We start from the raw sequence: 21,600 nt of genomic DNA on the forward strand, positions 1-21,600 counted from the left end.
AATGTCCTGTGTGTATGCACTGTAGCATGTAGGCTCTGAGCGTGTGTGGAATGATTATTTTTTCACCTTTTAGAAAAAGTCCATCTGCCTCTGAGATCTCTTCACGGTGGTTCCAATATTCACTGATGCGTGGATGGTACTATTTCCTTGTCTCTGGCCAGCCTGACCGAATGACCTGCTAGAGGATGAACAGCTGCTCATCCTGAGCTGTGTCTGCTCTGATGTCATCTAGCCTGTCTGCACTCACAGGGGCTGTGCTGATGTGTGTACCTGGGTCTCCATAGCCTCAGATATTGAACTGTCCTCATCATCCATGGATTTCCTTGACAGCGTGTCAGCCACTGGAATATCTTTGCCAGGTCTGTGGATGAGGGTTATACTGTATTTCTGCAGTGCAAGCATCATACGCTGTAGACGTGGTGGTGCGAGGGCTCATGGCTTGCGGAGTATAATCTCTAGTGGTTTGTGGTCTGATTGCACAGTTACGTGTTGCCCATAGATGTATTCGTGGAATCTCTTATACCCAAATTGGACTGCGCAGAGTTCCTTCTCAATTTGGGCGTAGTTTTGTTCCATTTTGTTGAGCAGCTTTGTTGCGTATGCAACTGGTCTGCCTTCCTGCATGATACTACACCTAGGCCATTTTTCGACGCGTCCATCTCAAGTGTCACTTCCTTTTTGGGGTCAAAATAGGCCAACACCGGCCCCGGCTCAGCTGTGATAGTCTCTTTCATCTGCTAGAACGCTTTTTCATGTGCCATGTTCCATTTGAACTCTGTGTCACGTCTTAGTAAGTGTCTGAGTGGTGCAGTTACCTCAGCTAGGTTGGGACTGAATCCGGCGAGGTAATTCACCATGACAACGGATCGTCTCCAGCTCTGCCTCGTTCTCTGGAGGTGGCATGTCTCTGATGGCTTTTACCTTGAGGGGGTCTGGTGTCAGGCCGTTGGCTGTGAGTCTGTGTCCAAAGTAACTCACTTCAGGCACACAGATGCGGCATTTGTCCGGGTTCAGCCTCACCCCTCTCTCTCTGGTTCTGTTGAGCATGGCTCTGAGGTTGTGGTCATGTTCCTCTTTTGTCTTGCCAAACACGACAATGTCATCCATGATGCAGGCCACCCCAACAAGGCCCTCGTATGTCTCGTCTATTCTCCTTTGGAATTCATCCTGGGCAGACACGATGCCAAAAGGGAGCCTGAGGAAACGATACCTGCCAAATATGGTGTTGAATGTAGTTAGCAGTGATGACTCCTCACTGAGTTTGATGTTCCAGAAGCCCGATCTTGCATCTAAGATGCTTAAGTATTTTTCCCCAGCCAATTTACTCATCATCTTTCAGTGTGGGCAGGGGGTAAAACGGCCTCAGTATTGCCTTGTTTAGGGGACGTGGATCCAGGTATACACGGAGCTTGTGTGTTTTTGGTTTCTCAAATGTCACCAGGGCATTGACCCACTGGGTGGGCTCAGTCACTTTGCAGATTATGCCATCCCTCTCCATGTTGTCCAACTCTGTTTTCAGGCGTTCTCTTAGTGTAAATGGCACCCTCCGTGGTGGGCAGACTACTGGTGCTACACTGGGGTCTATCCTAAAGCTGCACTCATTTTGAAATTCACCGATGCCTTTGAAAACGTCCGAATACTCACTCAGTATGTCAGCCGGCTGGGTGTTGCATTTTTTCTCACTGTCGTCAGTGACTGCATACACCACCTTGATGAGATTTTTACATGCTCTGTAACCCAGGATGCACTTCACGACGTGGAACTTCTGGGAGGTTGACTTATTTATGTATCTGGCTACTAGGTTGCAATAGCCACTCCCTTTCAGCGGATGCCCCCGTAGCCAAATAGCTTGCTAGCTAGCAGTCATTAGTGGTGTGCCAGACATGAGTGTGTCAAAGTCTTTTGCAGGTATCACACTTGTTTGTGCTCCAGTGTCCAATTTGAATGTCAGTGTTTTATTCTGTGGTCCCAGTTGTATGTCTGCATAAGCACTTTCCTCATCATCACTCTCTAATGCAACAGTGTCCACGAACAGCTCTGAGTCATAATCCTCATGTCCTTCTCCAACAGTGTGCACCTCTCTGTGTTCTGTATTTGGAGTATGGGATTTCTCCGGTCCCTGGCTGAGTAGCTTCTCCTATACTCTAGGTGAGTTGGTGGCAAATACTATACGGTCCCTAACCATTTCTTCACTATTTGCATAGCTACAGTCTTTAACGAGCAGTTTAAGCTCCGTTACAAAGTGCTCGAATGACTCACCGCTCCCCTGCGTCTTTTCATGGAACTTGTATCTGGCAAAGATGGGGTTGGCTTTCGGCGTGAGGTAAGCTGAAAATTCGTCGTAATATGTTTTTAACAGCTTAGCTTCATCCTCTGTTAAAGTCCAAGTGTTACTTATATCCCTTCCTTTATCCCCTATACATAGCAGGAGGAACATTTCTTTAAACAATCATTTGCTCAGGAGCTGGGGAAATTAATTATTTAACACAGGATAATATTTCGGTATATATCATTTCTATGTATAAGAGGTCAGAAGGAGCTGGAAATAAAGCATTAGTTAAAAACATCACTTAAACGAATGTCAGGAATCATTGCTGAAAGAGGAAGGTCAGTTGCCATGGTTACGTGTGTGGAGAGGTAGTTTAGTGTTTCCTGCCCTCTCTCCTGATAGGCTGTTCAGGGGAAAGTTATTTTCTGGTTAGTGTTAGCATTTGTCATTTTAGCAGTCAAGCACGAGTCTTATCTCGGCTTCACCAAAGGTGGCAAGTTTTACGATCGAACTGCCCAAAACAGCACTTAGGGAAAGCAAACCTTTCACCCCCTACTTTGGGGTCGCTTCAGCTGTCTGTTGAGGGTTGATATCTCAACCCCCCTCCTTTTTCTCTCAGGGAGAGAAAAAGAATTTGGGATCTTCAGATTTATTTGATATAAAATGAACAAATCCACACTGGCTGATCCACTACACATTTTCAGTAAGATAAAAGGAGTAAAAATGGACATAAAACACATATGGACAATATTTAAAACTAAAAGTGAGAAGTCCTTTCTATGTCAGTCCACCCAAACAGATGTCCGCCACGCTGAGGATCTAATTTTTTGAGATGCATCTCTAAAAGATGTATGTTGAAAATACTATTATGTCAGATGTGGGAGAAACAGAATGTTACAAGGGGCGGCTGTGACTCAGGAGGTAGAGTTGTTGGCTGTTAATTGGAAGGTTGGTGGTTCAATCCCGGCTCCCCCAGGCTGCATGTCAAAGTGTCCTTGGGCAAGATACTGAACCCCAATTTGCCCCTGGTGGCTGTTCCAGCAGTGTATGAATGTGTGTGAATGTTAGTTTCTGTATGTGTGGGAATGGTGAATGCAGATGTAGTGCAAAAGCGCTTTGAGTGGTCGAAAAGACAAGAAAGGTTGAAGGATCCAAATGCAGGAAACAGCTGTTTGGTTTTGTGTTCATGTCTTTCCTGCTTAAGTCTGTTTTTGGTTTTGTGTTTCTCTGTGTAGCCTTGTTTATTATTTTATTCATTCACATGTTCTAGTTTACTTAGTATCTGGTTTCATGGGTTTGGTTTTGGGGTCTGTGTTTCTATAAGCTTTATTTGATCTTGTCATGTTTTGGGTTTTGTAGCCAAATTTTTTGTTCATTCGAATGTTTAAGTTTTCTTAGTATCTGTCCGGTCTTTCATCTTAGTCCGTAGTCCTGTCTCCTGTTTGGTCCTGTCCATGCTCTGATGTTGCAGTCTTTCCTGCTGTTGCAGTCGTTCCAGTGCCTAATTAGCTGCTCATGACGTTCACCTGTTTTGTGTTCCCACCCTGCTCGTTTTCCTGAGTATTTCATGCCTGTTCTGGCCAGTCTTTGTTGGTTCATTGCTGAGTGTATCCTGTGTTGGTCTGTTGCCTGAGTTTGTTCCTGCTGTTTTTGGGCCTCTGTTTCATCTACAACCTTTGGATTCTATTTGGACTTAGCCCCAGTTTGTAAGTGTGCTCTCTTCTTGTTAATGAATCATTGGACTATATCTGCTCAGCTCTGGTGTCCTGCATTTGGGTTCTCAACCTGCTCAACCACCACTACTACACATAACAAGAGCAGGTATTGTTCAAAAGGTTTAATAACTTAAAGTGAACACACTTATAAGGAGTGGCTGAGTCCAGGTGATCCAAAATAAGAAAATAATCCAACGAACAAAGTGATTAAAACTACTCAGAAGATCAGATCATAGATATCGGTGAGGTTCCTAAGCAGAGCCCAAAAGATCCTAAAGGACAGTACCCACAAAGCCACATTCTGTTTACCCTGCTGTCACCAGAGCAGCTTCTTCCCCCCAGGCTTTGAGACTCTTTAATTCAAATTCATCCTCAGCACTGTTACATGCAATAGTTTATTTCTACTTACCTACTTTAAAAGTTCATTTTCTGCTTGTAGCAGATGGGAACTACAAACTGCATTTAATTTAACAACCTTGTATAATGTGAGGTGCCAACAGGATGAACCTAGATTGGAAGGGGTTGATATCATTTCTGGCAATGACTTGGCTGGAAGTGAATTTGTCACCACCTCTGGCTGTCACTCTCTCTCCTTCTGGCTCAGAACAGCCTGCTGAAAGTGCTGTGCTTTCACAAAGGTTTCCCTGCAAGCATGGTTATGTGGGTGACGAGTCCCTACTTTGTCATGTTTACCTGATTTTACTTTTACCTAAGTGTATGAACAGAGCTGACTAATCCTTGCAAGAGTGGTTTCAGGTCTGTGCTGTGAGGTGGAAAATGTTGCCATTAGCTACTTTTACTATCTCTCATACTTTCACCTTTCTTCAGAAGAGAATGGTGAGGAAGTGGTGCCCCATGGTGAGTTTGTTGGATCCCATTTTTCAAGTTGTTTCATCCAAGTTTTGTTGTCTTGTGTTAAGGTGTGCTAATGATGGGTCAGGGAACTTGGGTGCCCAGAAAACGTGACAGGATTTTGTGACACTACTTCTGGCCATGACTGGAAAAGGATGTTTCTCTGCACATTTAAAAAAAAAAGACTGTTTCACTTTCTTTTAATGTTGCTCTTTCTCCCCTGTATTTGTTGACCAGCTTCCCCATTTTCATTACCACTGTCTAGTTCACAAGCAGGCACACTGCTAACAGAGATCCTCACAAGTCTTCAAGCAAGAGCCCAAGTCAAGTCTCGCGTCACTCATGGTTATAATGAATGTTGTATCACCTGCTGCGTTCAAACCAGGCTGCTAATAACACTGCATAGCTAACGAATTCTGTAACTTTAACATCATCGTTAGTGCTACTTGGAGCTGGCAAATTTGCTTCGTGAGCTGAGTTAACAAGCTATGTATGCCGACAGACACCTCACAAACCATTTTGTACCGGGCTGTAAGCACGTTTTTGAAAAGGTCTGTCATTAACACCCATCAATCAGGTGGTCTCAATTTTCTTGATTATGACTGAATACCTTTTTAAAATTGGATGAAACAGTTTCTAAACAATCCCTCCTCCATGTGGAACTTTATACCCAATTATATTTTCTCTACAATTGGAGGCCTCATATGTTCTATTATCAGATTATAAAATAGAGAAGCTTCCCTTAATCTTATCTGATTTCTACAAACAAATGCTCTTAGCTTGGTCTTTAATATACAAACTTTTTTCCCCCACAAAGATGCTTGATCTGGAATAATCACATTTCATACAAGAATAAATCTTTGTTTTAGAAGAACTGGATTAACACAAATCTTAGTAACCAACTAATAACAGAATTTTGATGAATTACTCTGAATTTCTTCAAATCGTTTGGCATTCCTACTACCCCAAAAGAGTTTGCCATAGTAATTGATGCCAATGCTGTTGGTATTAACTCTGCTGAAATGTGTTGACAAACCAGTCTGCTTATTGTAACATACAATCATTATTTCAGCAAGAAGTCACCACCACCCCTACTGTTATAGCCTACTGGTCAAGATTTGCTGAAAACTTGAACTGGGGAAATGTCTAGTCTCTTCCATACAAGTACTTATTAATAAAGTAAAGGAAGTTTCTTAAGAGTTGTATCCTGCTAGCCACTTTCTTTGCAAACTTAGGGAGACATGTGTTAATTGCCCATTTTGCAAAATGTATACCAGAGAAAATAGTACACCTGTTCTGGCAATGCCCTGCTCTAGCAGATTCTGGAAAGATTTATCTCAATATATTAGTATCATTGACTATCAATTTTGTCTTTACTGGAAAAATGTACTGTTGGGCTTCCACAATAATACAGAATATATAATAAGACAGAATTATTCCCAATCAATCTTTTGATCATCTCGGGGAAATTACCATATCCACAAAGCCAAATTTAGTCACTCTAAACCTTTATTTATAGTCTTTGAAAATGAAACTGAGCAGTGCATTAATAACATCTCTGATTTAAAAAAAACAAAGTAACTAATTTCTGCTCTTTTGTTTAATGTTTTTGTATGAAAACTCTCCCTGGCTCTATTCACGTCTTGTATGTATTTGTATTAATGACTATTTCTACCATTGTTCAATATCTTTACCAATAAAGATTAGTAAAAAAAAAAACCCCTCTGCAATTGGTTCCTGCCAGCCGCCCCGCCTCCAGCTGTGGTTGGCTGCTGCTGCCGGCCACCTTTTAATAACGCACGAAGTACAGCAGCGGCAGCCAAGAGGACACGGAACACGACAGAGGGTGGTACCGGTGCTTATCCGAAAAGAAGCCCAGGCACGGCACGGGGCTGGACACTAAATAAGAACCACAACAAAGAAGCTCTCCATAAGAAAGCAAAAGGATCACTTTATACCGGCGGATCCCTCCACGCACGCCTGTTGTTTCTGGGCTCAATGAGAGACCCCATGCGTAAAGTATCTGAGCGGACCCCTAAACGTTAGGCTCTTACGGTCATCTCCGGACAATCTAGCCCAGCAGAGTTCTGCGGATGAGCCAGTCTCGTTGGATCCGGTCGCAGCGCTGCCGGGAGACACTGGCAGGCTTCCTGTGAACGTGCCACATGCGCGTGCAAGAAATGGATTCGCTTTTGCTATAGCAAAGATTTGCCGCGGTTTTTAAAAAAAAAAAAAGTATATTTTTTTTCATTTTCTGACTATGTTTGAGTGTGTGTGTTTGTCGGAATTGGTACATTTTTGACTCTCACGAGCGCAGAGATTTCAAGACTCTTCGTGCGGAATTACAACCATGAACTTTGTTGTCAGTGTGGTAACGTTACAAATCCTTTTGGCAGCGGCTCTTCACTTATCAACTGTAAAGGTGAGTCTTTGTGCTGACAGGAACAGTTCTTTCAGAGCCAGGACTCTGTGGGCCGAGGCGACACCCAGCTCGCCCTGTGGGGAAACTGGCAGCCACTAAACCCTTTCCTTAATTTGTGCTTTTTGTTGAAACCTCAATGCGTGCCCTTCTCTTTGCAAAGCCAGACTCTATTTAATAAAAAAGTCAGTTTAGTGCAGTGAGCGCAAATACAGTCAATAAGTATCCAGAGTATTTTGATTCTAAGCTTATAACTTATTGTGGATATTGAAGCATGTAGTTACGTAGAACTCAAACATACACTCGGTTTGCTTGTCGGTGGCTACGACCCACTGAGCTGGGTGTAATGTGTGGGGATACCTTAAAGGTGATTTTGATTTTTGAGGATGCTGCTTGCTAGATTACCTGTATGCCGAACTGAATGGTAACGGACAAGATTGCCCAACACGTTCGAGTCTTTATAGCTGGTAAATATTTTCGGAGATTGCCATTAACTGCGACATTTCTCAGTGGAGTTCTGCCTGACGCTGAGTCCGCCCTCTCAGCTATTTAGTCCCCGTCTATAGTCTCACGGTGATCCGCAGCTTGTGGAGGCCGACACCCGGTTCCTCCTGTCCGTCAGGACACCGAGCCGCTTTCTCACGCAATCTCTCCTCCGGTTACAGCAGCCACGTGAGATGAACCGAGACCTCTGAGGTACGCAGATTCGTCACGTCTAGTCTTTTCCGATCAAAACAAATGCGGGATCCTGTTAGACCTGTCGAAATAAAACTGAGCCACAAGCCACGGAGCAGTGTGAAGGGGCGTTTTAACAAAAGCTTCCATACGACAGAGCACGTATCTCACGTGCCCTGTCTAATGATGAGTAGGTAGCTGTTGCAACTCTTTGCTCGCATCCCGAAGTGGATCTGATCAGTAGCAGAGGGCTTTTTCACTTTCAACTGGGTGTGTAGAGTGGCCATTTAAATGTTATGTTCTCTTTTGGTTAACATCCTGTTAGATGGAACTGTGTGCTTTTATTTTGAAGAGTAACCCGCAGCTAAACCGGCTGCTAGCTCTTCTGTGAGTCATGGTGTCACACACCTGTGGGGCATCTGATGAAATGAGCTGCCTGTGAAATGGAAATAAAAACATACATCCATACAGTTAGTGAGACATATCTTTTTGTGGTGACAGCCAATGTGTTGAGGCTGAGAAATAACTAACATCTACTCTAATGTGCATCTCTTGCAGACTGCCAGCATTAAGAAGGGACTGGAGAAGAGTAAAAATGAGGGTAAGTTGTCTCTCTAATTTATAGGCGTCTTTTCTTGGAAGCGTGTGGCTCAGAAGGTAGACAGGGTCACCCATCAGTGCTTTCATCCCCAGCTTCTCCGGTCTGCATGTCGATGTGTCCTTGGGAGATACTGAACCCCAGATTGCTGCCAATGGCTGTGCACCAGTGTGTGAGCGGTGTGCAGCTGCATGGCAGCCATGGCCACTGTGTGAATGTGATGCAGTGTGAACGCTTTGAATGGTCAGAAAGGAGACATACCTCTCTGTGCAGGCCAGATGACCACAGGGCCACCTAGTGGACATGTGAAAACATCAGACGAACTGGTGTGAAGTTTTGACATGAGTCAGGCTGAGGATTGTTTTTCTGCATAGAAGAGACCGGAATCAAAGCTCGAGCTGTGAGAGGTCTGATTTGGGACTCCACCATTAAAGTGGGATAGAGTTCAAAACAAGAGTCAGTGTGAGAGAGAATGTGGAAAAACAGTCAAGGCCTTCACAATACTTCAGTTGGTATATTTCGGGGGGGGGGTTTCTCACCAATCTGTGGTAGAAGAGCAGTTGGTACAGGAAGAGCCGACCAGCCTTGGTTCAATGCCACACTTGTTTGTTTGACAGTGACATTGCTGTGTTGAGGCTAAGGTGGGTGGGTGATGGATGGACACAGGATTAGTCACTCAAATTAGTATCACTAGCAGGAAATCTGAGCTTCACACAGCCACACTATCAGAGTTCATCTCTGCAGAACCTGAAAAAACTCAGAGCCTGTCCTGACTGTGATTAAAGGGAAACTTTGAACCAGCTTTGTGCCATTATACTGTGGTTAGCATATGAACAGTGGTTACCGTCCATGTTGCCTGCACCCAGAGTCCGTTCATTTTCCAGCTCTAGGGCTCTAGCACAGAGTGATCTTCCACGTCAGATCGAGAGAGGTGCGGCTCCCCTCCGCTCCAAACATCCTGTCCAAAATCAACCGGCTAGAAGAAATGCTGGAAGGCCAGTTTCAGTAATATACCACTGCACAGACAGCCCAGTTTCCAGCTGCGAACTATGCCTTTATAAGCAACATGTCAACCAGCCCACAGTGTGCCTAAGGGCTGCGTTTTAAACTAAGAAGCTCTCTGAGGCAGAGGAACAGGATACATCAGGATTCAATACATAATACTTGTTAGGCGATGCTCTGCACATGGGATTTGATGACTATAAGAGACTTGGTACCACCAGAATTTTTCTATTCAAGGATGATGTAAGACAGCAAATCTTCCTCGGCTAGGCATGTGGACGTGAGGCTGCTGCTGTCTGGAGCAGCTGCTGGTGTCTTCTGGCCAGGTCACCGTGGAGCCAGAACTGCAGAGTCATACAGTATAGAACTGGAGTGATGCACGGTGCTGCCACTTTGTTTTGGATCAAATGTGACTCATTCAGTGACGTGGTGGAGGTTCCTCCTGACTGCTGCCAGTCTCTATGCTTTTATTCTTATTTGATTATCAGACGTGACATGAGACGATTTAACAGTCGGTAAAGGCAATTTGCCTTATCATGCCTGAGACAGGATGGTTGAAGTAATGTGTCAAAGACTGTTCAGATGAAATCCTCAAGGGTCCATCTGTATATTCTTTGTAAAATGAGTCCAATATAATCCTGAAGCTGATTGGCACACAGTCTGTCTGCAGCATTAGTCCAGAGGCAGAGCCAGCACAGGGTTGGACTTTGTGGGGTCACATGTCGGAGGTAAGGAACCCTGGCGCCACAGTCCCTGAGGTTATGGCTCTACTGACAAGCCAGAGGTCAGGAGTTAGTCAGAGGTCGCTGGGAACCCAGTCTGATGGACTGTGGGATGGATCATTCTGGGTTGCACAGGGGATGGAAATACAGAGAGAGCTGGCCTTGCGTCTTGAGCTTTAGTTAGGTATTTAGTTATTCTGGATTCTATCTGACATTGATATCAAACCTTGGTCATCAGCTTTCTGTTCTTGACCTCCAAATATTACCTGAGGCTTGTGTGCCACATTGTATAAGCCTGTAGTGAAATTATTGCCACTGAAATGATCCCTTCTGTCTGCCGTAACTCTTATTAGCTTTTTTATTCTTTTGTGACATGGTCCTAAACTGGGGTGTGCTAAAAAGTCATTACAGCAATATGTGATACATACAATATGTGTGTGTATATATAATTATACTTTTCCCCCCCGATATTGTAGATATTCCAGCCCATCATATTGATACATTAAAAAAAAAAGTTAGCTTAATGCTAAAATATAATGGGAATCTCCATTAACATTCTAACAGATATTAGCATCGCAATAAGATCTTAAAATACACTTTTTGCTTCACATGCTTAACATCCTGAATACTTTGCAAAAACTTAAAGTACATATGTTTCCTGAGCTCTGGTGAAATAAATGAGCTTTTAACTTCACTGTCTTGATTTGCTACTTTGTTGCTTCCGCACTCACACACTGACTAGCTACAGCAACTCCAAAGGGTCAATACTCAAGCTCAAAATTCCCAGTGGCCTAAAAATACAGCTACCACTAGGTGGACGAAGGGCAGCACAACACTGTCACTTGTGGCATTTGCAAGATTGCAAATATCGCAAGATAAAGTCAGCGCTGCGTAATTTAATTTTTTCCAGAAACAATCTTAAACGGCACCGTTACTGCTCAGGTGTGTCATGTCGGTGGCACTGTTGGCTTGTGGAGCTTGTCTAGTTATTGGGCACCAGTTAAGAAATGCATGTGGCCTTTTTACTGGCAGAAGATAAACGAGTGTTGCTCTTTTTCACTAGTAAAAAAAACGAGCAGCGACAGGAAGTGGCGCTGGATAAGGATCCAGTATAGGGCTGGAGCGATTCGTCGATGGAATCAATTATGTAAATACGTCCACTCGCATTATGTGCGTCTAAACGTGTTAGCGGGGATTCACCCGGAACAGCTCCATGCAGCTACAAGACCTCGCCTTTGACCGCCTAAAGTATTTTAGGCAGACGCTCAAGGTGCTTCTCCTGAGTTGAACTGTAAATGGCTTCACTGCAGCACAACTGCTGTTCACCAATATGTGAAGCGAAAGTATCCCCGAGCACTGACGCCAGCACCGCAAATCATGTTTACTTTGTCTCCACACGAGCACGACGCATTATCAGCACGAGGACACGTTGTCTGTTAGTGTACTAAGTATTTCTTCATCGCCTTCATGTTACTGAAACTAGCAGTACAGACAACAATAACCGCTCAGTCTGTGAATCGTCTCAGTTGTTTTCTTTGCCCCACACTGATACAGAAATACATTTGAATATCATATTGCATTACTCAATATTGAAATTAATCCATGTCAGAAACATGTAAAGTAGCCTGATGTCATTGTTATCACAACACATCAGTGACGTGGAAATTGGATTCATTTTAACATCTGCTGCTATTGTCATTATTCTGATGTGCTTCATCAGATGATTGAATAAAATATTGATTATAAATATCAGAAACATGTCTATTGGTATGTTCATCGCGTAATGGGCAACATTTCTTTTCTAATGGGCAACATTTTTTTTCTTTTTTTTTTTTCTCTTTCAATACACAATTAGTAGTTTAATCGAAAAAATAATTGTTAGATTAATCGACTTGAAAAATAATCGTTCTGTACAGTATTGCATCAAACGTGACTAATCACTTTCCCCATTGCTATAAAGGTGATGATGATGAAAAAATGATCAATCCTTTTGTCTTTTTAGTCATCCCTTTCACGGAAGTCATCACCAAGAGTATGTGTCAGCCCAGGGAGGTGCTGGTGGACATCCTTCAGGAGTATCCGGAGGACACGGAACATAACTACATCCCTTCCTGTGTGGTCATCAACCGCTGTGGTGGCTGCTGCAATGACGAAGCAATGGAGTGTGTTCCCACAGAAACCCACAACGTCACACTGCAGGTGAGCTGGAGGACGAGTGGGGTTCACCAAAAAAGTCCTCCGTAGACCCCTATGGGCCAAAATGACTCCTTGTAGACACTCGGCGTCCTCATGCAGGAGGACAGGCTCAGTGATCCAAGGCAACAGTGACTGATGTATGCCTCATGCAAGTAGTATAAAATAATCACAACCCAAGGTCTATTTACTAGCTTTTTCCACAAATTTCAACCACATCTCATGGCTTTCATCAGCAGATGGAGTTTGCATAGTCACGTGATCTAAATATTGAGTTATAGATTACCATTTCCATACTTGGGTCATATTATAACTGAACCATCTTCATCAAAAGTGAGCAAAGTCCACCTACAAATGAAGACCATGAAATGCGGTTGAAAGTTCCAGAAAAGGCTAGTAAGAAAAGTTTCTGTTAAGATTATTTTAAATTGGGGTGGAGATGAGTCTGCATTGTGTGAGAGACCAAGAAGCAGAGCGGGGGGCCCAGCATCTCAGATGTGTTGCGTTGACTGTCTGGGCGGTGGAAGTCTGCCATGGCCCCCTGCTGGAGAAGCTCCGGGAAGCACATCAGCCTCAGAGCGGTCAGGGCTGTGCTGTTTAGACCGGCTTAGGAGAAGAAATGTTGATTTTATTTTAATCTGAATCTCGCCTTATTGTGTCCTCTGATCTCTTCAAGGTAATGCGGGTTAGACCAATGGTAACGCAACATACTATTGACTTGAGTTTCACAGAACATCAGAGGTGTGACTGTAGGTAAGAGACCATAGACCTCACGTTCTTTCACACACACTGGCAGTGATGCAATGAAAGCTAAAATCTGATTCGTCTCTTTGATTTCAGACTGAAGCCAGATGTTCAAGCAAAGAAAGAATAGTAAGTACGTCTTCTTTTCTCTTTAACTGTCTTCTCTCATTAACTGTTCTAGAGGATGGGGGGGTCCTATCTCGCAGCTATCTTTACAGGGCGCTCACACTTTGAGCGTGCTTTTTATGGCTACCATAACTCACGCTATACCAGCGTGAGTGATTGAGGCGTAGACGTCCTGCTGCTGTCTGCACTCTGGCTCCAGTTGCACAGACCTGACCCTCGGCCTCTGCTTCTTCCCCACTCTAATCATAGCAACAGGTGTCACTCAGTTAACCCATCTTTAATTTTAGTGGTGTAAATGGAGGAAATGTTTGGAGACTAGCAGAGGGAAAACTCAGTTCTCAGCAGCAGGTCAGGTTGTTTAATTGGATAAGAGGAGCAACTGTGTGCCAAGCTGTGCACGTTCATTCATTCGAACATCCTGATACACCTAGTACAGTCCTATCTTCCGGATTAAACCCAGCCCAAACAGTGAGGAGAGAGCGGACTCTCTGCTGGTTGATCTGCTGCTTGGTTTTATCAGGTGTCTCTCCTCTTTCTCCTGCCCTCTCCTCTCTCTCAGGGGTAAGGGCCGAAAGCTATCGGCATCAGCAGGATTGTTGAGGCCTGAGCCAGTGCTGCAATGTGTTCTAGCATCAATTGGTTTATTCCCAAGCACCTTTTGGTTTCTTCCAAAATAACTTTCTGTTCACAAGTTCCATTCACTTCTTTTTATGTATCTGCAAAAGTAATTTGAGCATTTCTGTCAGGAGGAAGGGTTCTCTTGGCTGCTCGCTGGCCTTTACTGTGCTACCCTGATAAGTGCTTGCTGCTTCTACTTTTTCTTGAAGGCTTTTATCTGATGCCATATATTCTTTTGTTTCAACTGAGAGCCACAAACGCTACACTTCAGTTTAGGGCTGACCCCGGATAGTGGAAGATTCGATGCTTCGATGGGTGGGGCCTGATTCGACTGTCAATCTCACAGTCTAAGCTTCACAGCGAAACAAGGATCATGCCAGAACTACCGGTTTTCTCCCAATAAGATAATATACAGCCCATTACAATATACTTTTCAACATTTAATGCTGTAAATAAACATGTAAAAGAATATAACTTTCAATAAATGTTTTTGAAGTGGGTGAATAAATCCTAAATTGTAACCCTAACCCTGGGTCATCAGTGCACATGTGTAAGACCGGTGAATGACAGGCGAGAGAGAGCGCTTCAGTTTAGCTGGAAATTTACAGTGTAAGTTGAATAGAGACTGTAGCTCTGCAGCTTCTCAAGATTAAAGCAGCGCCCCCCCCCCCCCAGACTTGACGATTCTGATTCGACTATGTAAATTCTTAGTCGGGGACAGCCCTACTTCCGTTACAGTACAGAAATGCAGAGCCGTGGTGTGTTTAGCTTAAGATCACTGTAGCCTTGAGAGGTCTGCTGATAAGTTCTGCTTTGGGTTGCTTTGCGCTTGTTTTCGTACGGGAGGTTAGAAAGGTGATAAAGAATTGATCCTGGTGCTTGGATGTGTGCTGTTCACTGAGACAAATATAGTTCCTTTGCCCCATAGCAACTACCCTTATTTATCTTGTTGTGTCTTTAGTGTGACCTTTTCATCTCATGAAATGAAAACTATAACAGATACCAACTGTAGTGTCAGCCTAACTATTAGATGTTAATTTTCCATCTCTGTGCGGCTTTTATACCTCAATCGCATTGCAGTGTTTGCCCTGATGATGGGCATTGGCCAGATTCAGGAGACATATTCTGCTAAAGAATTTCCTTTTTGCACCACATTAAATTCAGGGAAATGCCCCTTTTACTTTTTAATAGGATGCCATTTGTGTTCCTGGGAGAAGCTTTGAAATCATGGGTGGAAGGGCAGGATCAGTTAAAAGTGTATGCTTTATTGATTCGGTTTCACCTGCTAGTGGTGTGTTGCATGAGTGTCTGTCCTTTCTGCAGAATTGGCTCTGTAGCTTAGCTCTCTCTCTCCCTTTCTGCTTCCCTTGCAGCCACTGTGCGCCTTGCTCAGAGAGAAGGAAGCGCTTGTTTGTGCAGGACCCTCTCACCTGTAAATGTTCCTGCAAATTCACACAGTTAGACTGCAAGTCCAGGCGACTTGAATTAAACCAAAGAACTTGCAGGTTTGTTTATGCCATGCATACATGATAAATAATGTGCCTTGAATCCTCTGTTTTTCCACCCCGTCTCTCCGCCCATCCACAGATGGATTTCTGCTGAGAACTGCATGCTCCCTTTCCTTTGCTGTTGTGTTGCTGTGTGTTGATGGGAATGTGGCGTCTCTGTGCTTGCATTGTCTTTTGTCAGATGCAGAAATCAGATTGCAGTAATGATGTCATCAGATTCCCAATGAAATGTTGTTTTAATTCAGTCTGACTGTTCAAGATATGACATGTCACTGTGTGCGTCACGCTGTTCAGCTCAGACTTAAACACTGGTGTGAGTTAGTTAGAAACTCCCAGACACACACATTCCACCTTAGGTCAGTCATTATTTACAGTTCACACACAGAAGTGTAGTTTCCACAATGATTTTGCCATTTGTTCGTCTTTTCCGTAATCTCAACTGTTCGTGATCATGTCATGTTTTTTGTCACCTTGTTGTAGCTGGATGACAAAGGGTATTAAACAATGGATTTTGAGGGGTTTTAGGACCCTAAGGGGATTGAAAAATGAAACCTTTAAGGCTCAGTTCACCTATATTTTCTCACTTGCCCCTGGCTTTGCAAACAGTTTCAAGATATTCATTCTGCCACCCTAACAGAGGTGAAGGCAGTTTAATTTGCGGTGCTTAAAACATTAAACACCTAGTCATGTAACAGCAGCATCTTTATGCTGAAACTGTTTCCACATTACTCTTAACAGTCCTGTAGAGCTCACTGAGCAGTTTCCAATGGGACTGATCCTTCAGTAGAAAGTAGTACCAATTTTTGTGCATATCACGACGTGGAAGATTCTGAATCGATTAAAAAAAAATGTAAATGTTGACAGAATACAAAAGGTGGAACTCGTGGAAGCGCAGTGCCCAGACCGTTTGTCTGGATTATCGCAGAATTGCTGGATCGTGATATTATCGTGAGCCGTGTATCGCAACGTGAGGTACCCTGCAATTCCCACCCCTACTGTTAATAAGTTTCTAGTTTCCCCAACTGCTGGGAAGTTGAAGGCGGTTAGCGCTAGCTAACATCTCTCCTGTACAGCATGTTTTAGGCTGTTATTTAACGTTAGCCAAATTAGCAACAAAACAATATTAATTAGCTCAGCTGTGTGTCGTTACTAACTTACCTACTTGTCAAGGGTTGAGAACAACGAGTACAAGCTTAGACTAAACTGGTGTACAGCTCTGTCCTGTATACTGTACATCCTGATAATTATATTTCAGTTTTCAGAGGAGTCTGACAAGTGGTTATTGAAGAAATGAAGAACCATGGTGCTGAGGTTAATGAAGTAAATTAAGGATGCAAACTAGTCCTTAGGAGATGTTTCTTTTGGATTTTAATGCACAATTTAAATGCTTAGTAATTATCCAGAGATTCTTTATAGAAAAAAATATGCATCGATAATTGTCTTATATTCGCATCACAGCTCTCTGAATTGTAATCGAATTGTGAGGGCCCTACCAGTAACCATGTACAGTATTGCTGTGTTCCCAGTAGATGAGGCATAACAGAACCCTTCATGCAGTGATGGGGCTCCTGTGTTAGGCAGGGTTTGGGGACTGAATGCAGAGATGCTGCTTACATGTCATGTTGACTGGCTCTTACCCATGTGTTTTCACATAGCCAGATAGAGATCTGCAGGGTCGACTGCCTCTAATTATTCACGACCTCTCCTGATACAGCCGCTTCCACGACTTGTGACCAAACTGCTTTGGCTGTATAGAGCCACACACTTCTGCTCTGTTTCATGATTCCAATTGGCTGCTTACTGTTCAGGATAGAGATGGGACCTAAGGATGGAGGGTTAGATGTTGATGCTGGTTCAGCCCAAGTTCCAGCTGTAAACCTGCTCACTGAACATAAGCTACCACAGTTCACATCTAAACTGAAAAAGTTCATTTCACACCATTAGGCTGAAACTGATCCAGATTATGTCCCTGCCCCCCCCCCCCCCCCTCCCCCCTCCCCCCTCAACCCATCCACTTCTACTTCCTGGTTTACCCTGCATGGAGGAGACTGTACAGACCCATTTAACCAGATTTTCATCTTGTCCTCCACAGATGTGAAAAACCGAGGCGATGAGACCAGCAACCCTGCTATGAAGGAAGTCACAGCACTTTGCAACATGTGGATGCATTCCCTGCAAGGAAACCAAACGACAACGCAAGACAGGAAATCCTGAACACTGACTTTGCCACTGTCTATTTTCCGCCTAAAGATATTAATATATACACGAAGTACATTGACAATATGAATTGCTGCTACGTAAAAAAAGATAATTTAAAGTGAAACGACCGCACCTCTGGTGTGTGAATGGGAAATGTTTCAGCGACGTTCTGCTCATGGGTAGAAGACTAGTAGCAAAAATCTTATTTTATGTAACACTTCACTGGATGCTGGTCTGCTGTGAATATGAATATTTTTTTCTTAAGAAAAACTGACCACAGCTTTGCCGACCGGCGCAACAGAAGCAGAACTCTGACAGAAGAAACTGGAAGGAGTCGGAGAAAAGATTGTTGTACTTGAACTGAACGGCAGGTCCCTCTGTGACATGATGTAACGTTTTGACTCCACTGTACAGACTGACTGGTCTGAAGTGAATGTGGATGCAGACTATGTGCGTGGTGATGGATAATGTGAGAAAGATGACTTTTCTCCCTCAGGAAGGGTTCCATGATGCTGGCAAGAACTACAATTAAGGTTAGCTAATGGCGTTAAGGGTAGGATGAGGGTTAGGAAATGGAAGTTTCCATCAGGACAAAGGCCTGTTTCTGGTCCTGCTTCCTTCATGAAACCCTTCCCTGGTGGGGAAAAACAGCATTCACTTTGTTTTTCTGCACAGTTAATTATTTACTTTTGAAGGTATTGTGTTCTTTTTAACAAAATGTCATGAGACGAGGCTGTCTAAAGGGATTTTAGTGTAGGTATATACAGAGACAAGAAGTAATTAGACAAGCTCACAGATCAGCTCAGCATCTCACTGTAGAAATACACAATTTTACTCCTTTCTTATTTAATGTCTGTGTTCCAAAGAAATAGTTCACGGTTCATCATAAATGATCTGTACAGATATATCCCTTTGTCTAGTACATTACATCTTATTTATAGAATCTGTTCAATGTCCTGTATTCTGATATTTATGTGAAGTGTTAGTTATTTTTGTTTGTATTTCAGTCTGTTTAGAGACTGAATTGAGAACATTTGACTGTAGACTTTTTTTTGTTGGGGGGGGGGGACTGAAAGGCTATGCTTTGACATTCCTGATTCAAACTAAAGCTGTGTTTCTCGTCAGTCAAAAGGGGATCATGGTGGGCCTGTTGACCGATAGAAACCCCAGCCACCTGTGTGTGTGTGTGTGTGTGTGTGTGTGTGTGTGTGTGTGTGTGAGAATGATGCAACAACACAGATGTTTTTCGTTTTGGACTGGGGTGATGGACATGTTGTTTTGCACTTGTGGGCTCGAAGACACGTCAGGGGGAGGACCACAACGGTCTTGTTGCTGCTGCTCAATTCAGACCTAATTTAGTGAAGACTGAGGCCTCTAGTCTGAGGGTAGTAAACTGGCACACTGTTTTCTCTGACTTTAACTTGTACTCTTAAATTCCTTAACATAACCAAAACTAGAAGATCTCATAAAAGGACGTCAGAAGTAAAACTAATGTCCGCTGTGTATCCCACTCTGGAGCGCCCAGTGTGAACTGGACGCACAGTGAGCGCTGTTGAAGTCAAATGAGTGACTTAATGATATGAGGGATTTAAGTTAGTAAAGTAAGGGCTCCTCCCTAACGGACAGGACCGGCCAAGACAGCCGTGGCTGCAGTTCTTACTACTACGCTAAATTCGGTATGTATTTGAAAGAACAAAGTATTCTTTCAAAGGTGTGTATTTGTAATTATACTACTAATTGTTGAACAATATTTTCAGGAATAGTCAGATTTGAGCCCTTTTCCATAGCATTGTGACACATCTCTTTTCAGAAATCACACCCGTGTTTCTGTCCCACTGCTGTTCATGTGAACTGGCCTTCTGTGCTGCCACCCTCAGACTTGAGGCCTGAGCGTGTTCCCTGAGATGGCTACCAGCTCAGTGCCTCTCCAGTCCTCTCACCATGACAACATTCTATTTGTATTTGTATGAGTTTTTACAGCCACACATTTTTAGTATATTTTCACATTAATATATTTATTAGTACTGTACAACATTAATACTATATTTTGTTGTTTTTAGGGTTACTATTAAATCATATTTATTTTGAAATTAAATTGTTTTTTCTTATTAAATGTCAACTAGTTTGATGCTGTCAGATACAGCTGATTGAGCCTTAACAGGATCCTGATAGATTATTAACAGACATGACATGGCCTCCACGTAGACCAACAGGTTCTGTGATCTTAGTCTGAACTCCATAAACATAATTTGCAGCAAGACTACTGATATTTGTTTGATGCATTTGTGAGTTATAAAAAACCTAACTGGTTTGGAATACATCTTCAATACAATTCAATTTTATTTATATAGTGCCAATTCACAACAACAGTTGTAGCGCTTTTCATAAAAGAGCAGGTCTACACCATACTTTGTGATGTTACCGTACTCTGATATCTATATACTTCTCATCTGGACCCTCTCTATGGGTTTCCCTCAAGTGGTCAGTGGCATGGATGGAAGCTGGAGGAAATACAAAAGTGGTTTGGCTGTAGTACCGCTATTGACATTGTACACTGAAAAAAAATCTATTTAAAAAGGTACCAACTTGTCTCTCATAAATCAAAAAAGTGCAAAATCATCAAAAGACATGGTCCCAATACACTTTACAAAATGCATTGAAATTAAATCAAATAAACCATAAAATACAGAATGCATGTAATAAAACACAAGAAAAAATACAATCAAAATAAAATAATAAAAATAATTTAATAATTTACAGTTTGCTCAATCCTCCCCTAACTAAAAGCTTTATCAAACAGAAACGTCTTAAGTCTAGCCATAAACATGGTGATTTTGTCAGATTCCCGACCTTAAATTGGCCTATGGAATCAGGTCCCAATATTTCCCATATTGGGACCCGATTCCATAGTAGATGCGCTTGATAACTTAATGCTCTGGCTCCCACTCTAACCTTAGTTACATTAGGCACCACAAGCAGCCCTGTATTTTGAGGCACTAAGGTATCAAGATTTCTTTGAGGTACAACGGTTGAAGCTGTTGAGCTGTTGAATTTTGTCTGATGATTAGAGTTTTCTCTCTAAAGAAGCTCATAAAGTCATTATTGCTGATGCTAGCAGGAATACAAGGCTCAATGGAGGTGTGACTCCCTGTTAGCCTGGCTACTGTGCTGAAGAAAATAATGAATAGTAATTCATCATTAGTAGAGGATAACAAGGACAACCCCGAACTACTCTAGCTGCACAGAGGGCCCTTCGGAAAGTTTTGAGACTGTCCTGCTTGGTTAAGCGTAATTCTTCTTGACTAGTAGAACACCATTTTCTTTCAAGCCTCTGCGATATAAGCTTCAATTTATGAATTTGCAAGTTACACCAAGGTGCTAGCTTTCTTTGTCTAATTCTCTTTTAAAGAGGGGAAATAGAGTCAAGCGTTGTTCACAGTCAATAAAATTATCAAGTTGGGAGGGATGGGTGGAGTTAAGTGCTGATGGAATAATTTCCTTGATTTTAGAAACAGCATCATCTGATCTAGTGTATGAATATTTGTCTAAAGGCATGTAGTCCAGTAGTAGAAACTCAAAGGTTATGAAACAGTGGTCAGACAGAATAGTATTTTGTGCAAAAATTGTTAAATGTTCAATGTCAATGCCATGTGACAATACAAGATCAAGGGTGTGGTTAAACAGTGAGTGGGTCTGTGAACACTGACTAAAACCAACTGAATCTAGCAATGATAAAAAAAGCAGTACTAAGGCTGTTGTTATCTACGTCCAAGTGCATATTAAAATCACCATCAATAATTACTTTATCTGATTTAGGAACTAGACATGATAAAAACTCGGTAGAAGTAGAAAGTAGAAATTCAGAATATGGACCGCGATACACTATGACAACTATAATTGGCTGCAGAGCTTTCCAGGTAGAATGTGAAAGAGTAAGAAGACGACTTTCAAATGATTTAA

At 42.7% G+C, this 21,600-nt stretch overlaps 1 protein-coding gene across 4 annotated transcripts; it reads left to right on the top strand.

Moving 5' to 3' along the window:
• The first annotated feature begins 6,628 nt into the window (after window positions 1-6,628).
• Window positions 6,629-19,726, top strand: vegfaa (vascular endothelial growth factor Aa). 4 transcript variants are annotated; one of them, XM_038710303.1, is made up of 7 exons: window positions 6,629-7,258; window positions 8,489-8,531; window positions 12,255-12,451; window positions 13,122-13,198; window positions 13,286-13,318; window positions 15,307-15,438; window positions 17,534-19,726. In XM_038710303.1, the coding sequence occupies exons 1-7, from the start codon at window positions 7,187-7,189 to the stop codon at window positions 17,553-17,555; spliced, it is 576 nt and encodes a 191-aa protein (XP_038566231.1). In that variant the 5' UTR covers window positions 6,629-7,186; the 3' UTR covers window positions 17,556-19,726. The 4 variants fall into 4 exon arrangements, with proteins under 4 accessions (XP_038566231.1, XP_038566233.1, XP_038566234.1 ...); XM_038710305.1 differs by lacking the exon at window positions 15,307-15,438 and having other exon boundaries at window positions 6,633-7,258; window positions 13,286-13,322; XM_038710306.1 differs by lacking the exon at window positions 17,534-19,726 and having other exon boundaries at window positions 6,633-7,258; window positions 13,286-13,322; window positions 15,307-15,424.
• The last annotated feature ends 1,874 nt before the right edge of the window (window positions 19,727-21,600 follow it).

The sequence above is a fragment of the Micropterus salmoides genome, unplaced genomic scaffold (assembly GCF_014851395.1).
Source record: "Micropterus salmoides isolate LMB-PRFRI ecotype aquatic unplaced genomic scaffold, ASM1485139v1 Ms_hic_scaffold_11, whole genome shotgun sequence".
Lineage (NCBI taxonomy): Eukaryota > Metazoa > Chordata > Actinopteri > Centrarchiformes > Centrarchidae > Micropterus > Micropterus salmoides.

Excerpts from the sequence above, each read along its gene's own strand:
- vegfaa (XM_038710303.1), top strand. The coding sequence starts at position 7,187 with ATGAACTTTGTTGTCAGTGTGGTAACGTTACAAATCCTTTTGGCAGCG. Across the intron at positions 13,319-15,306 it reads GTTCAAGCAAAGAAAGAATA|CCACTGTGCGCCTTGCTCAG; the intron begins GTAAGTACGTCT and ends CTTCCCTTGCAG. Across the intron at positions 15,439-17,533 it reads TTAAACCAAAGAACTTGCAG|ATGTGAAAAACCGAGGCGAT; the intron begins GTTTGTTTATGC and ends TGTCCTCCACAG.